At 42.6% G+C, this 15431-nt stretch overlaps 1 protein-coding gene across 1 annotated transcript in view; it reads left to right on the top strand.

The window, feature by feature from the left end:
- Positions 1-15431, top strand: part of CLCN4 (chloride voltage-gated channel 4) — an 86169-nt gene that overhangs the window by 8179 nt on the left and 62559 nt on the right. Inside the window, exon 3 of the mRNA XM_033950642.1 lies at positions 9979-10078. Within this exon, the coding sequence (XP_033806533.1) occupies positions 9979-10078 (100 nt within the window). The remainder of the gene's footprint in view (positions 1-9978; positions 10079-15431) is intronic.

Raw genomic sequence — 15431 nt, 5'->3', positions numbered from 1 at the left:
ACATGGGGAGCATAATGTCTATGTGGTAAATATTGAGAGAAAACTCAAAGTAGGGTCAAAAAGATAACATTTCTCCTGGGAATAGTATCCAAAAATGAAGTCACAAAACCCAGCATAGTACCATGTTTTACCTTCTTCAGGGGTTATCCAACTAATATTGGATACTATGTACAAACTATATACAAGGAGGACCATTTTCAGTAGAATTTCTTAAGTCTGCCCAAAGATGACCAGAACTGGACATCCAAAAAGTTGCAGCGATAATCGAAAAGACGTCCAGGAAGAATAATACATTTTGAAAATGTATTATATGTGTCTTAAAAATCACCATCTAAGAATCATTCGGGGACATCCAAGTGTTTCAATTATACAGCCTACAAGATGTCTAAAGTAAATGTTCCATAAATTGTCCCAGAAAATATCCCTGATGACATCAAAACATCACCGCGGTAGTAATAGAACATTTCTGATGTCCTGCACGTCTTTATATAGCCCTTCACATGGAGTGACATTTCTTTGTGGGTGTAGTGAAGAATTTGTTGGTGGAGAGAGGAGAGTTGCTATAGAGATAAAAATAGACTGAGAAAGTAAGAGAAAGAGAGACTGAGAGAGTGCTAGTATATGAGAGAGAGAGATTGTGAGAATGAAAGCTAGAGTGTGATAGAGATAGAGAAAATGAGAGACAGAGTGTAAGAAAGCGTGTGAGAGAGAATGACTTTTAGAGTGTATGATGCACCGGGGAATGGCCTATAGCCAGCATTTCACAGGAGCAGGTAGGAGGAGCAGGAGAGTCTGACTGGGCAACCCTGAAGGTGGGTGGGGGCCCAACGGCAGGAGGGAGTAGGCATCCCTCCTGCCATATCTAAGTTCAGCGGTGGGGTTCAGCAGGGGGGAGGGGGGAGTGGGCCGATGGCAGGAGGGAGTGGGCATCCCTTCTGCCATATTTAAGATCGGTGACAGTGGAGAACGTCTGGTGGTAGGAGGGAGTGGGTATCTCTCCTGCCATATTTGTGTGTGTGTGTGTGTGGAGGGGCAGCATCTGGTGGCAGGAGGGAGTGGGCATCCCTCCTGCCATATTTTTGGGTTCCGGGAGGGAGGGGGCTTTGAGAGGCTTTTTTTATTGGGCAGATATTTTGTGTATGTAATACATGCAAAATATCTGTGCTATTGCAAAAAAAAAAAAAGAAGAAAAAACCCCACCCCTTGGCTATATTTAAAAACAATTATAAGTGGCTTGAAAGCAAAATAAAACAATAATCCTATGGGTGTGGCAATCTATATGGAGAATGCACAGTCTATTGGATTAAGGTATTGCCACCTTGATGATGATTTCATTTTCACAACTCAAAGCAACTGACAAATGGTGTGGCAGTAGAATGGAATATATATTAAAAACACACTGAACAGAAAACTGCTAAGAACGCCAGCGCTGAGCAAGATCTTGAGGTTGGAGGTGAGGGCATTTTGAGTACACAGTTCACTGTGGCAAAGAGACGGTGAGGGTTGGAGCCGAGAGAGTTGTCAAATGGGTATAGTAGTCTTGTTTGGCAAGTGAAAAAACAGACTGGAAGGAGGTCAGGAGGAATTTGAACTGTATGAAATCAGCATGAGTACAGAATTTGAACCACAGATATCCTGCAGACCTGCTACAGGAAATTGACTTACAAGTGCATTTGCTCTGCAGCTCTTTAATATCTCTCCTCTCTTATCTCTCCCTATACTTCTTCTGGGGAACTTCATTTATTGGGCAAGTGTCTCTTATCTGTACCCATCTCCTCTACTGCCAACTCCAGACTACATTCCTTCTCCCTTGCATCATATGCCTGGAACAGGCTGCCTGAATCAGTACGTCAAGCTCCGTCCCTGGCAGTACTCAAAAGTCCACCTTTTTGAGGCTGTTTTTAACTCCTAACCCCCACTCGCTTGTATAATACGCATGCCTGAGAAACTCCCTAATCCCCTACTAGTCCTGTTTGTTTGATTAGATTCTAAGCTCTACTCAGCAGGGACTGTCTCTCGAATGTTATTATGTACAGCACTGTGTACATCTAACAACACTATGGAAATAATTAATAATATCTTCGTAAAATCCTAAAATAACTATTCTATCTTGTAATGGCAAAGGCTTCCTCTGCACTGCACTATGGGTTCATTTGACACTGGCTTACCTTTTCTAGATACCCACATAACAGATGATCTTTCCAAATTCAGAATTAAATTTTTTACTCTCTAGAACAGGCTTGTGGAAATTCAGTCAAGATCCGCAAGTAGGCTGTTTTCAGGTTATTCATAATGAATATGCAGGAGAGAGATTTGTGTGCAGTTATTACTAGTACATTTGGAGTTCTCAATGCTGATTTATTGTCTCTGATGTTATTAACATCCATCTCTTAAGCTGCAATGCATTATACTGATCAATTGTTCCAAGGGGACTTTAATATTCACTTGGATAACCCACCATAATGTTGGGACAAAGCATTTATTCCCGCTGTGGGCTCTTCCAACATTTTTACTTACCTATATATTCAGCAGGATTTACTTTCGAGTGGTTGTGATGTCAACTGAGGGGAAACTTCTAAAAAGAGCATGGTGGATAAAAAAGTTTAAAAGTTTTTTTAAAAAAGTTTACTTAAATAATGGCAAAAAAAGAATGTGATCCAATGAGGAATGAAAACACCAGTATTCCCACCAATATTGAACACTACTAAGGGTGGAGGAGGTGTATCTGAGGCCACATTTTGTTACATTTGAAATATATGAGAGTATGTTTAACAATTTGTAATTCTATGGAGGGGAACGCTGGATATTTTGGAGGTTGGGTAAAATATTGGAGAGTTGTGTTATATGATTCCCAACCATAAATGAAATAGATTTAAATAGTGCCAATAGTGTGAGTGCACAGTTTTAAAAAAATGTAAGCAGATTGCTCCACCGAGAAGTCACCCTCACACAACGACCTGTTGGAAAATTTTGAACGATAAAAGTAGGTGATCCTCTCTGTTCATTACACAGAGTGTTCACTTTAATACTAATGAGCTTGTTGTAATACATTTGTATAGGATTACTGGCAAAAGCCACACAGAACCCCTTTACGCATAACTTGTGTGCTAGACAGGCTACAACCAGTCAAAATTGAATGTTGCTAGCACAGTAAGCTTTAAGCATCAAGGCCTGTGTGATTTTGAATTGGTTTGCTACTCTGTGATTGATTTGGTTTGATCACATGATCATCTTTAGTTTTGTTTATTTTAGATGTTCCAGGTGCCAGACTCTTATCATTCAAGTTTCAAGTTTATTTAATGTTTGATATAATCGCAATATCTAAATCCAATGCGATTCACAAAACTAAAAATATCAAAACAATTTCAACAAACATGGAATTAAAAACATTGTGATTATAAAAATACTAAGAAAAAAAATAAGGGGGAAAAAAAATAAAATTGGATTAAATACAATGTAAAAATAAAATAAAAGGGTGGGTAGGACATGAAAAGGTTGGGGACGGTACCAACTTGATTTCTATTTAACAGTATTCCTTGTCCAGATAAGTTCTAAGAAAAAGTAAAATGATTAAACCAGAAAAAGGTCAGATAAAAGCATCCCTAAATAGCCAGCTTTTTAGTAAGCCTTTGAATTTAGCGAGTAGTTTTTCATCTCTAATATTGAGAGGTAGGGAATTCCAGATTTGGGGAGCTGTAACAGAGAAGATCGTGTCTCTCCTTGAATAAATAATTTTTAGTGAAGGAGTAACCAGCAGAGATTTTTCTTCTGATCTAAGAGATCTTGTAGGTATTAAAAATCTTTCTAAAAATACTGGAGCTTTATTTAGTAATATCTTATGTGTCAATAGAGCTATTTTATAAGTGATTCTCAGAAACTTGGTGTATTGGAAAGTCTTGTCTCTCACTGTTCCTCCTTTCCACTTGATTTTGCATCTATTCTCTGTCTCTCAAGGAATAGATTAGTTTGTGAAACTGTCTTTGGGGCAATGTCTTAGATAAAGTTGCCTCTGCTTCATCTCAACACCATGTAGGATTTGTCGTCTACTGTATCATCAAGGCCACCACCTTTTAAAAAAGACAAGGTAGGAAGGCTGAGAGATATTGGTGAAAGAATAAATCCTTGCAGGGAACAACAAAGATTTTATAGGGATTTGATAAAATTAACTAAAAGAACTTATTTACTCCAGACAAATTAACACCAATGATAATTATCCCCAAAATTGTATGCCTTAGTAAATAAATTGATTTCTTCACATCCTGGGATGATCTTATGGGCTGTTTCAAGCCCCACTACACAAGATTTGGCAAATCATCATGTTTCCAAGATCAAGAATTTTCAGAGAAGATTCACTCAGCTAGCTTTGACTTAATTGGACCCTCTGCAATTTGCAGCTCTTGGAATTCCATTAATCTAGTCCAGGGGTCTCAAAGTATGGCCTATGGGCCAGATGATTTTATCTGGCCTGCGGAAGAATTGTGTGGAAATGTGCCAATAGGACTAATTTTCCAATGAGAATCCGCAAAAATAAACCAAAAACATGGGGTGTTGATAGATTTCAAATGCATTAATTAAAATTGTGTTCAAAATATAATGATATTCCATATTTTGTTAATATTAATATTATTCACAACTTTATTTAATACTGAATCATAATTGTATACTTTGCGGTATTTCTTCGTACTTGTTCAGCCTCAATCGACAGTGTCAATTCACAGCGTTGTAGGTAGTTCTGATGCTGTGACTAATCTTTAAATTGAATCTGGAAGTTTGTTACTAGTCATTATGGTTAATTGTCTATAACAGGGGTGCCCAACACGTCGATCACGATCGACCGGTAGCTCAGGAAGGCAACGTGAGTCGATCGCAGAGCCCATCCCGGGCTCCGTGATAGACTCGTGTTGCCGTCCCGATCTACCGGGCCTATCAGCCTTCCTCTCCACGACGTCAAAGATGCCGACGCGGGCATTAGGCTGTTTTTGTCATTTCGGGTGAGGGGTGGCAGCGGCAGCAGCAGCAGCCTGAAAAAGAAACCATCCTGGCCGGAGTCGGTGTCATGCTCCGGAGCTTCTACAGCCTTCCTATCTCCCTCTCCCTTCTACCTGCTTCCAGCCATACCCCCTGCTCCGCGGCTCTCTTTGGCAACTCAGCAGCAGCGAACGACACAAGCTTCTGACGTCGGGGCCTACCCTCTGCGAGTCCCGCTTGTTTCAAGTTCCTTTTTCCACAAAGGCGGGACTCGTAGAGGGAAGGCCTCGATGTCGGCAGCTTGTCTTGATCACCGCTGCTGACGAGTTGCTGAAGAGAGCCGCGGAGCAGGGGGGTGTTGCCAGGTGCAGGTAGAAGGGAGAGGGCCAGATGCAGGACTCGTGGGTGAGGGAGGAGAAGAGAGAGAGAAAGAGAGAGAGAAAGAGAGAGGGGAGGGAAACAAAAGGAAATATTTCATACTGGGCTGGGCCGGAGTGGAGGGAGGGTGGAAAGATTCTGGCTACCGGGTGCAGTAACAAAGGAAAAGGGGGGAAAGCTGAAAATGGAGATAGTGACACAAAGAAGAGAAAGGGTAAGCAGGACCTACTGAATAAGGATAGAGATACAGAGGGGACATGAAGAGGAGGTGAAATAGAGACATAGAAGTAATGCTGAAAAAGTGTGGGGGGGGGGGGAGATAAAGACATTGAAAGGGCAAATGGTAAACATGGGGTAAAGACAAGGACAGAGACAAATTAAGATTCTGAAAAAGTGGTGAGATAGGGATATAGGTGAGATGGACACGAAGGGTGATGCTGGAAAATAGGTGGAATGGTAATTCTGACAAACACAGAAGGGAAATGCTGGATCAAGGAGAGATGGGGCTCAGGCTGGATGGAATGAGGAGAAATGCCTTGTTGGCCCGGAACTTCCTCTCCTACGTCAGAATTGACGTCAGGGAGCGGAATGCTGGTCAGCGCGACACTTCTGCAGGGAAAGCTTGGGACGGCGGTGGCTTGGGGGCTATTCCCCGATGGCGGTGGCAGCAAACTGAGTGGCTTGGGGGAGGGCACGGAGAAAGAAAGAAAGAAAGGGGGAAGACAGGGAGACAGAAAGAAGGGGGAACAGGGAGACAGAAAGAAAAAGTTGGGGGAGAGAATGAGGTCTGGAGGAGAGGAAACATACAGGAGGCTGAAAGAAAGGAAGAAAGATTGGATGCACAGTCAGAAGAAGAAAGTGCAACCAGAGACTCATGAAATCACCAAACAGCAAAGGTAGGAAAAATGATTTTATTTTCAATTAAGTGATCAAAATGTGTCTGTTTTGAGAATTTATATCTGCTGTCTATATTTTGCACTATGGCTCCCTTTTACTAAACCGCAATATCGTTTTTTTAGAGCAGGGAGCCTATGAGCATTGAGAGCAGCGCGAGGCATTCAGCGTAACTCCCTGTGCTAAAACCTACTATTGTGGTTTAGTAAAAAGGGAGGGGGTGTATTTGTCTATTTTTGTATTTTGTTACCGAGGTGACATTGCATAGAGTCATCTGCCGTGACCTCTTTGAAAAAACCCGGAATATGAATAATTAACATTTTCTCTGCCTTTCATTGTGCTTTGTGTTTTTTTAAAATTTTATTGTTGGTAGATCATTTTGACTTAGTCATTATAAAAGTAGCTTGCAAGCCCATAAAGTGTGGGCACCCCTGGTCTATAAGAATACTTGCAGTGGTGCAGTACTCAATTTGTAATTGCATTAATGTGCTGTATATTTAAAGGTGCGTATTCACTTATTTACATATTTGCTGGTACGGAGTTCTCGTGATTTCAATAAAACTCACATATCTACATTATTTATCTTTTTTTTTTTTAACCTCGGCCCGCTTAAAAGTGCTGAAGTACCCAATGTGGCCCTCATGGTGAAAATTTTTAAGACTCCTGATCTAGTCTCATGTCTTTCCCTTGAAAACATTATCTTGTCTATTAAGTAAATGATTTTTAAATTTACTGTACATTCTAGAACAGTTGTTATTTTCATTTCTTCAAGTGCTATGAATGTCCAATAGTACTATAAAATAATATTATTAATAATAAGCACTTCTTCTTTTCTGAGAAACACAAAAAGAGTTTGACTTTTTTTTTCCTGAAAACCCACAATAAAGGTCACCAACTTGACCTAGCAACCTTCTCCTCCAAAGATCAACTCCACCCCAAGATTCTCTGGGAGCTAGCCACTTGGACAGATTCCCTATTGTCAGAGCACCGACTATGCAACCTCCAACTTAACTGGCAAGCAAGACGTCACCCATCCTATCCCAAGCTGGAAAAAAGAATTAAGAAAATGATATCCACTAGAGCAGTGGTTCCCAACCCTGTCCTGGAGGAACACCAGGCCAATTGGGTTTTCAGGCTAGCCCTAATGGATATGCATGAAGCAAATTTGCATGCCTATCACTTCCATCATATGCAAATCTCTCTCATGCATATTCATTAGGGCTAGCCTGAAAACCCGATTGGCCTGGTGTTCCTCCAGGACAGGGTTGGGAATCACTGCACTAGAGGCTTTATAAACCCAATGGAATTCTGGTCACACTATGACCTCTCCTCCAACCCGGATCCCGACTCATTCACAGCTGACTCTTGGACCAGCACAAGCACAAGCACCAGATCCTAAACACAATGGCCCCCATTAAAAATAGAAATATGAGAAACAAAACTACGGATGGTTGGTTTGACACTGAATTAGGATCAGTGAAACGGGAATTACGGAAACTCGAAAGACTTTGGCTGAAATCTGGTGACAGTAAAGAGAGAACAAATTGGAGAACAAAATTAAAAGAATACAAAAAACTTATAACTACCAAACGCAATAACTTCTACGCACTAAAAATCGGCTCCCCTTACTCCGACATCAAAAATCTTTTCAAAATAGTCAACAACCTTTATGACATTCAGACCCTAACCCGTCCTACCTCAGAATTCCCTCCACCGGCCAATGCCCTAGCTGAGTTTTTCAACAGCAAAATCTCCAATCTGAGATCCTCCCTATCGGGCGTCACAGCCAACCATCTGAACTATCCAGTTGCTCAGCCCTTTGACGAACCTAGAGCGGATCTCCTCTGGAACAACTTTACAATCCCAACCTGGCAACAATTCTGCACGCTCTATTCAAAATGCGCCAATTCCCACTGCAAACTAGACTGTTGCCCACCTAACGTAATGAAAGTTGCCCCGGTCACCTTCAAAGCCAAGTTACATACTTGGCTCTCTTCCCTTTTACAATCGGGCACTTTTCCTGAGGACCTAGGCCAGATCCTAATCACCCCGATTGTAAAAACTCCCAAAGAACCCATCAACCTGACATCAAATTTCAGACTCATTGCGAACATCCCCTTCTTTGCAAAGTTAATGGAAGGTCTGGTCAACCAAGACTTAGTAACCTATCTAGACAAATTCAACATTCTAAACGACAACCAGTCAGGGTTTCGACCCAGTCACAGCACCGAAACAATTATTGCCTCTCTACTAGATTCCCTCCATTCCCTGTTCAGCCAGGGCACAAGTGCACTAGTCCTTCAGTTCGACTCAAGTAGTGCCTTCGACTTAGTTGATCATACATTCCTCTTAGACTGTTTGGAGTCAATCGGTCTCTCGGGCAATGTTTTAAAATGGTTCCAGGGTTTCCTAAGTAAAAGATCATACCAAGTTTACAGTGACAATACACATTCCTTCAGCTGGGTAAATACATGTGGAGTCCCGCAGGGCTCTCCTCTGTCCCCCACTCTGTTCAACATCTACCTGGCTGCACTAGGGAACCTATTGCAAAGCCTGAAAATCAAATTCTACATTTACGCTGACAACATTACCATAGTTTTTCCCCTAACCAGCGTAACTCCTGAGACAAAAAGTCACCTGGCATCTATCCTTAAGCAAATAGAAATATGGATGTCCGACTTCAACCTGAAACTCAACTCAGATAAAACCAAATTCTTCCTGACAAAATCAAAGACTCATCAATCTCCTTGAACGGTCAAGTCTTTCCCATCACAGATACCATAAAAATTCTAGGAGTGACGCTAGACCGCAACCTCACCTTTGAAACTCACACCGACTTACTAGTCAGAAAATGCTTCTCCACCTTATGGAATCTAAGAACCATCAAAAAATACTTCGATGCATCCTCATTCTGCTTACTGGTGCAATACTCCATCCTGAGCTTACTCGACTACTGTAACATTATCTACCTGGGATCCATCAAAAAAACCATTCAAAGACTACGTATCATCCAAAATTCAGCAATTTGACTGATCTTTGGACTAAAAAAATGGGAAACATAACTCCCTACTACCAAAAACTCCACTGGCTGCCCCTGGAAGCAAGAGTGCTGTTCAAGTTTGCCTGTCTCTGTTTCAAATCCATTCTTGGTTCTGCCCCCTTATACTTGGTTCCCCATTTTACCTTAGATTGTCCATCCAGACCCACTCGCAGAGCTCATCTCTTCAGCCATCCAACTCTAAAGGCCTGCCGTTACAAAAGATACCTGAACAGAATTCTAGCCTTCCAAGCAGGTCATCTAAACGATTGGCTGAGCAACATTATCTCGCGTTCCTCATCCTACCTAAACTTCAGAAAATTATTAAAAACTAATCTATTTAACCGATTTGTAGCCTAAGACCCCTTACCCGACCCTTGCCCCTAAGAACTCTTTTTTCTTACCTTCCTTCCCGCTCACCTTACATTTGACCCCTTATATTGTACCTGTTCCATGTTTACATATATTAATTGTATCTGTATCTGCTGATTGTACCCATTCGCTGATTGTCCAGCCCTTCTTTATTGTAAACCGCCTCAAACTACTATGGCTTTGGCGGTATATAAGAAATAAAATTATTATTATTAAATGGACTTTTATTGGTTTAGCCTTTTTTATTGTTGTTGCAAAGTCACTGTCAATAAACTTATTTATTTTTATCTTAAACCTTTATTTTATCTTTCCTTGTTGATTATTCACAGATAACCAGCAAAAGCAAGGAATCCTTGTTTGAGTTTGTCAAAGGGTTGCTGGATGCCTGGTCAGGATGGGCTGTAATGCTAAAGATTGGACTCCTGGCAGGTAAGTTTGATGTGCTGAAAAATTGATCCCTGGAAATGGAATTAACTGTTGTAATGCAGTTCTAGCTGTATGTCTTAATGTGACTTGCCCCCTCTTTTACTAAAGTGCGCTAACTGATTAGTGTACGCTAATTGAATTAGTATGCGCTAAACGCTAACGCGTCCATAGACTAACATGCACACGTTAGCATTTAGCGTGCATTAATTGGTTAGCACACCTTGGTAAAAGAGGACCTTGGTGTGAGAGTGATTTTGTCTTTGAGGTCTATGGCCCTGATTCTATAAATGGTGCCTACTGATGTAGACGCCTAACTTAATTTTTATAATAGGTTCAGTCGGTGCTGTTAATTGAACAGTACCATTAAAAACCAATTAAAAAATTATTAAAAAAATACTTTTCGGGTATATGCCTACATTGGCAGATGCAATGTAGGCATTTATACTGAGTTGCCTACACATGGATAAGTGCGGAGTTTGGGTGCGGATTTCCTTAGTTGCCTGTAGGTGTCCTTATTAGGTGCTGGTAAATTAGGCCAAGAAAACCCTGGCCTAATATACCGGCACCTAACATTATGAGGCCTACTGGCGCTTTAAGTCAAATTATGCGCCTCTAGAGACTTCCGGTGACGTCATCTGAGTGATGGCAGTGTAAGAGACGAGCTCCTCTTCACCCAGCATTTATTCACTTATATTTAGCATTTGGTGGACCTTTTCAGGTGGTGTTTGCCGTCCCGACTCTACCACTTGCCGTCCCGACTCTACCACTGGGCGTCGAAAAAAATTGCAGACTAATTTGCGCACTTTTGCTTTTCAAGCAATGGCGCCCGGGGATGTGGCCTGCACGTCGCGGCACTGCGGCAAACAATCGAGTGAGCACCGTGAGCTGAGTTTGCAACAAGCAAAGGGGACCCCTTTGGTGGAAACGCCCATGTCTCATCTGGAGCTTCAAGGTTGGTTTGCTGACCTTAAAAATACTATGATGGTGATGCAGAAGGAATTGCATTCCAATGTGGCTGCCTTGCGAAAGACTGGTGGATATGGGCCAGAAATTGGGTGAATTTGAGAAGCGTGTTATTGATCATGATGGTGATATTCTAAATCTGCAACAGCTATGCAAGGGAATTAAGGAAAAGTACGAAGAGCTTTTGTTAAACAACTTACGGGCCTGTGGAGTCCCGGAGCAAGCTAGTTCTCAATCGCTGGAGGAAATTATGCGTGCAATTTGTGGAAAATTTGTGCTAACCGCTGATCCCACTGTTGTCATCCCTTCTATGGAATTTGACAGGGTTCATCGGGCAGTTGGGGGGACTTTTCTGAATCGCCCACGAGATCTTATTGCTTGCTTTCATCGTTTTCCTTTAAAAGAAAAGGTACTTGCGGTAGCAAGGCAATTGAGCCATATTGAGTGGGAAGGCGTGAAAGTTGAGTTGTATGCTGATATGTCTGCCCTCACTCTACGAAAACGGCGGGAGTTTCGGGATATCACTAAGTGCTTGATGGCTCATCAGATTCGCTATAAATGGACTTATCCATTTGGACTAACATTTCCTCTGCAGAATCAAGTTCATAAAGTGGCGACGCCTGAGGAGACTAAGTTAATTTTGCAGCAAGCACAGATATGGTCGGATGTGGAGATTCCCCCAACTGTTGCCCAACCACAGAGGAGTAGGGTATTGAGTCAGTCCAGATGGCGGAGAGGGGAGAAGAGCAGTCAGCGTCTTCAACACCATTCTGATGCAGCTACAGCGACTCTCCCCACTTGATGTATTTTGGACTGTTTGGGGTTTAGTGTGTGTGGTGGGGCGAGCATGTTGGTAGTAAAGTTCAGTTTGCTCTATATAGTAGGGCTGGGGTTCTGTAGGTTAATTTGTGGGTTGGTTTCCTCGGGCTTGGGGTGAGAGGTGGAGAGAGGTCAGGTAAGTTAGACTATGGAGAATGTTTGGGGTAATTGTGTGTGGTTGGGGGACTTTGTGTTTGGTTTGGTATGAATGGAGGGGTGCTTGGATATTGGGCTGGGTGAAGGTGGAGGGGGGTAAGCTGGAAGTTCTTCTATGTGGTGGGTTTTGGAGTGGAGGGGGAGGTTTGGGGTTTTGGAGTGGGTTGGGGGTTTGGAGGGGTGGGAGGGAGAGGTGGGGGTTGGGGGATTTTGAGGTTCTGAAAGCGGGTTGTGGGTTGTTTGGATTTAAGTGGTGTTTTTGGAGTATTAGTTTGTTATCTTGGAGATCTCTGTGTGGGAATATTGTTTGTTTGTTTTTTTCTGTATTCTAGTATGGTGCGATGGATGACGCTTAATGTGAGGGGACTGAATGTTCCCAGGAAGTGTCAGTTGTTAGTTAAGGAAGCAGAACGCTTAAGGGTGGGAATTGGCTTCATACAGGAGACTCATTTAACATAGAAACATAGAAACATAGAAATAGACGGCAGATAAGGGCCACGGCCCATCAAGTCTGCCCACTCCAATGACCCTCCCTATCTATCTTTGCGGATAGATCCCACATTTGGCCTTAAAATCTGGCACGCTTCTGGCCTCAATAACCTTAAGTGGAAGACTATTCCAATGATCAACCACCCTTTCGGTGAAGAAGAACTTCCTAGTGTCACTGTGCAGTTTCCCGCCCCTGATTTTCCACTGATGCCCCCTTGTTGCTGCGGGACCCTTGAAAAAGAAGATATCCTCTTCCACCTCGATGCGACCTGTGAGGTACTTGAATGTCTCGATCATATCTCCCCTCTCTCTACGTTCCTCGAGTGAGTAGAGCTGCAACTTCCCTAACCGCTCCTCGTATGGGAGCTCCTTGAGTCCCGAGACCATCCTGGTGGCCATTCTCTGGACCGATTCCAGTCTCAGCACATCCTTGTGGTAATGTGGCTTCCAAAATTGCACACAGTACTCCAGGTGCGGTCTCACCATGGATCTATACAGTGGCATAATGACTTCAGGTTTACGGCTGACAAAACTCCTGCGTATGCAACCTATGATTTGCCTTGCTTTGGATGAAGCTTGCTCAATTTGATTTGCAGACTTCATGTCTTCCCTGACAATCACCCCTAAGTCTCTTTCTGCTTCAGTTTTCGTCAAGATCTTGCCATTTAGGGTGTAAATCTTGCATGGATTTCGGCTTCCCAGGTGCATGACTTTGCATTTTTTGGCATTGAAACTGAGTTGCCAGGACCTAGACCAGTGCTCCAGTAGAAGTAGGTCATGCATCATATCATCTGCCATTGAATTATTGTCTGTTGTGCTCTTGTTCACTACATTGCTTAGCTTGGCATCATCGGCGAATAATGTTATTCTTCCTCGGAGCCCTTCTGTCAAGTCTCTTATGTAGATGTTGAACAAGATCGGGCCCAGGACGGAGCCCTGTGGCACTCCACTTATCACCTCTGACATTTCGGAGGGGGTGCCATTCACCACTACCCTCTGAAGCCTACCTCCAAGCCAGTTCCCAACCCAATTTGTCAATGTGTCGCCCAAACCTAAAGAACTCATCTTGCTTAGCAACCTGTGGTGTGGTACGCTATCAAATGCTTTGCTGAAATCCAGGTAGACGATGTCCAAGGACTCACCAGCATCCAGCTTCCTCGTCACCCAGTCAAAGAAGCTGATCAGGTTGGATTGGCAGGATCTCCCCTTAGTAAATCCATGTTGGCGGGGATCCCGTAGTTTCTCCTTGTCCATGATTCTATCCAATTGGTGTTTGATTAGGGTTTCCATTAGTTTCCTCACTATTGATGTGAGACTCACTGGTCTGTAATTTGCCATCTCCATCTTGGAGCCTTTCTTGTGGAGTGGAATGACATTAGCTGTCTTCCAGTCCATCGGGACGTTACCTGTACTAAGGGAGAGATTGAAGAGCGCGGATAGCGGTTCCGCTAGGACATCACCCAACTCCCTGAGCACCCTAGGGTGTAGGTTGTCAGGCCCCATTGCCTTGTTGACCTTGATTTTTGACAGCTCGCAATAGACGCTGCTGGGTGTAAACTTGAAATTACTAAACAGGTCAACTGATTTAACCCTTGTCTGTGGCTGAGGGCCGATTCCCGGCGCCTCGCGGGTGAAGACTGAGCAGAAGTATTTATTTAACAGTTGGGCTTTTTCCGAGTCCGTTTCTACATAGTCTCCATCTGGTTTTCTGAGACGTACTATCCCGCCTGAGTTCTTATTTCTGTCACTGATATACCTGAAGAAAGATTTATCTCCTTTCTGGATGTTCTTTGCTAGAGACTCCTCCATGCGGAATTTGGCCTCCCTAACTGCTGCTTTGACGGCCCTTAACTTGGCCAGATATTTTACTCTAGAGTCCTGTGTCCCTGATTGTTTGTAAGAGATGAATGCTTTTTTCTTCTCTTTGATGATGTCCGAGATCTCCGTAGAGAACCACTGTGGCTTGTTGTTCCTACTCCGTTTGCTTACTGATTTAACATAGCGGTTTGTTGCTTCCTGTATGGTGGCTTTCAGAGTTGAGAGGAGCCGGCTTCATTTCCATCGGATTGTAAGAAGCAAGGAGACATTCGAAGATGGCATATATCCCCTGATGTAGCCTGTTTTTTGGCGAAACAGAAAGTCTTTTCTGTCGGGACGAGGAGTTGAAAGCCTCTGTTGAAATTTCACACTTTCAGATGAGTGTATTTCTTCCGTAATTGTGATTTTTGTGCTCCATGCCTCCGAAACGACTTACATAATTGAAATTGAGCTGTAGCCTTCACTATTAATATAGTCAAGCTTGGGGTTCTGGTCACTAATTGTTGACACGTATAATATATGGAATTGGGTGTTGAGGGTTGTTATCACACAAAAAAGTTCTGAAAAAAATGTGACTTGGTATGAATGGAAACCCTACTTATTTCTATGTATGCGGAGTTTTTTTATAAACCCGTGATGATGTGTTGAGGGCTGGGTACTTGTGTAGTCCCAACCTCTCACAATTGAGGTTTATTTTTCTCCGATTCAACACTATTATTATCATTTTGCACACAGTTTATGTTACGTCAACTACTTTTGTGTATGTGGCCTGAATGAGCCCCTGCTAGTAACTATATTCTACAATACGTATTTAATATATATTTATTAGTCACTACGATTGTATCCCAGAAACTTGTCAGGCTTTCAGAGTTGACCACATTTCTTCCACGCTGTCGGTGTCTGCTTGGCTTTGTAGCGCCTGGTGAACAAGACTTATGCATGAACATTATCTTCATCATAAAAAGTACCCACACATGTATTTGGCCTCAAATACTGTAGCAGGGAGAAAAAATAGGGTGGGAATTTTCATAGCGCGAGACTTAGCTCCTGAAGTACATGGGGTTGTTAGGGATAAACAGGGGTGATATGTAATTGTGAAAGTTACAATTGA

This window comes from Geotrypetes seraphini, chromosome 6 (assembly GCF_902459505.1).
Source record: "Geotrypetes seraphini chromosome 6, aGeoSer1.1, whole genome shotgun sequence".
NCBI classification, from domain to species: Eukaryota; Metazoa; Chordata; class Amphibia; order Gymnophiona; family Dermophiidae; genus Geotrypetes; species Geotrypetes seraphini.
Note: the sequence above shows the minus strand (reverse complement) of the source record. Positions and strands in the feature narration are given on the sequence as shown.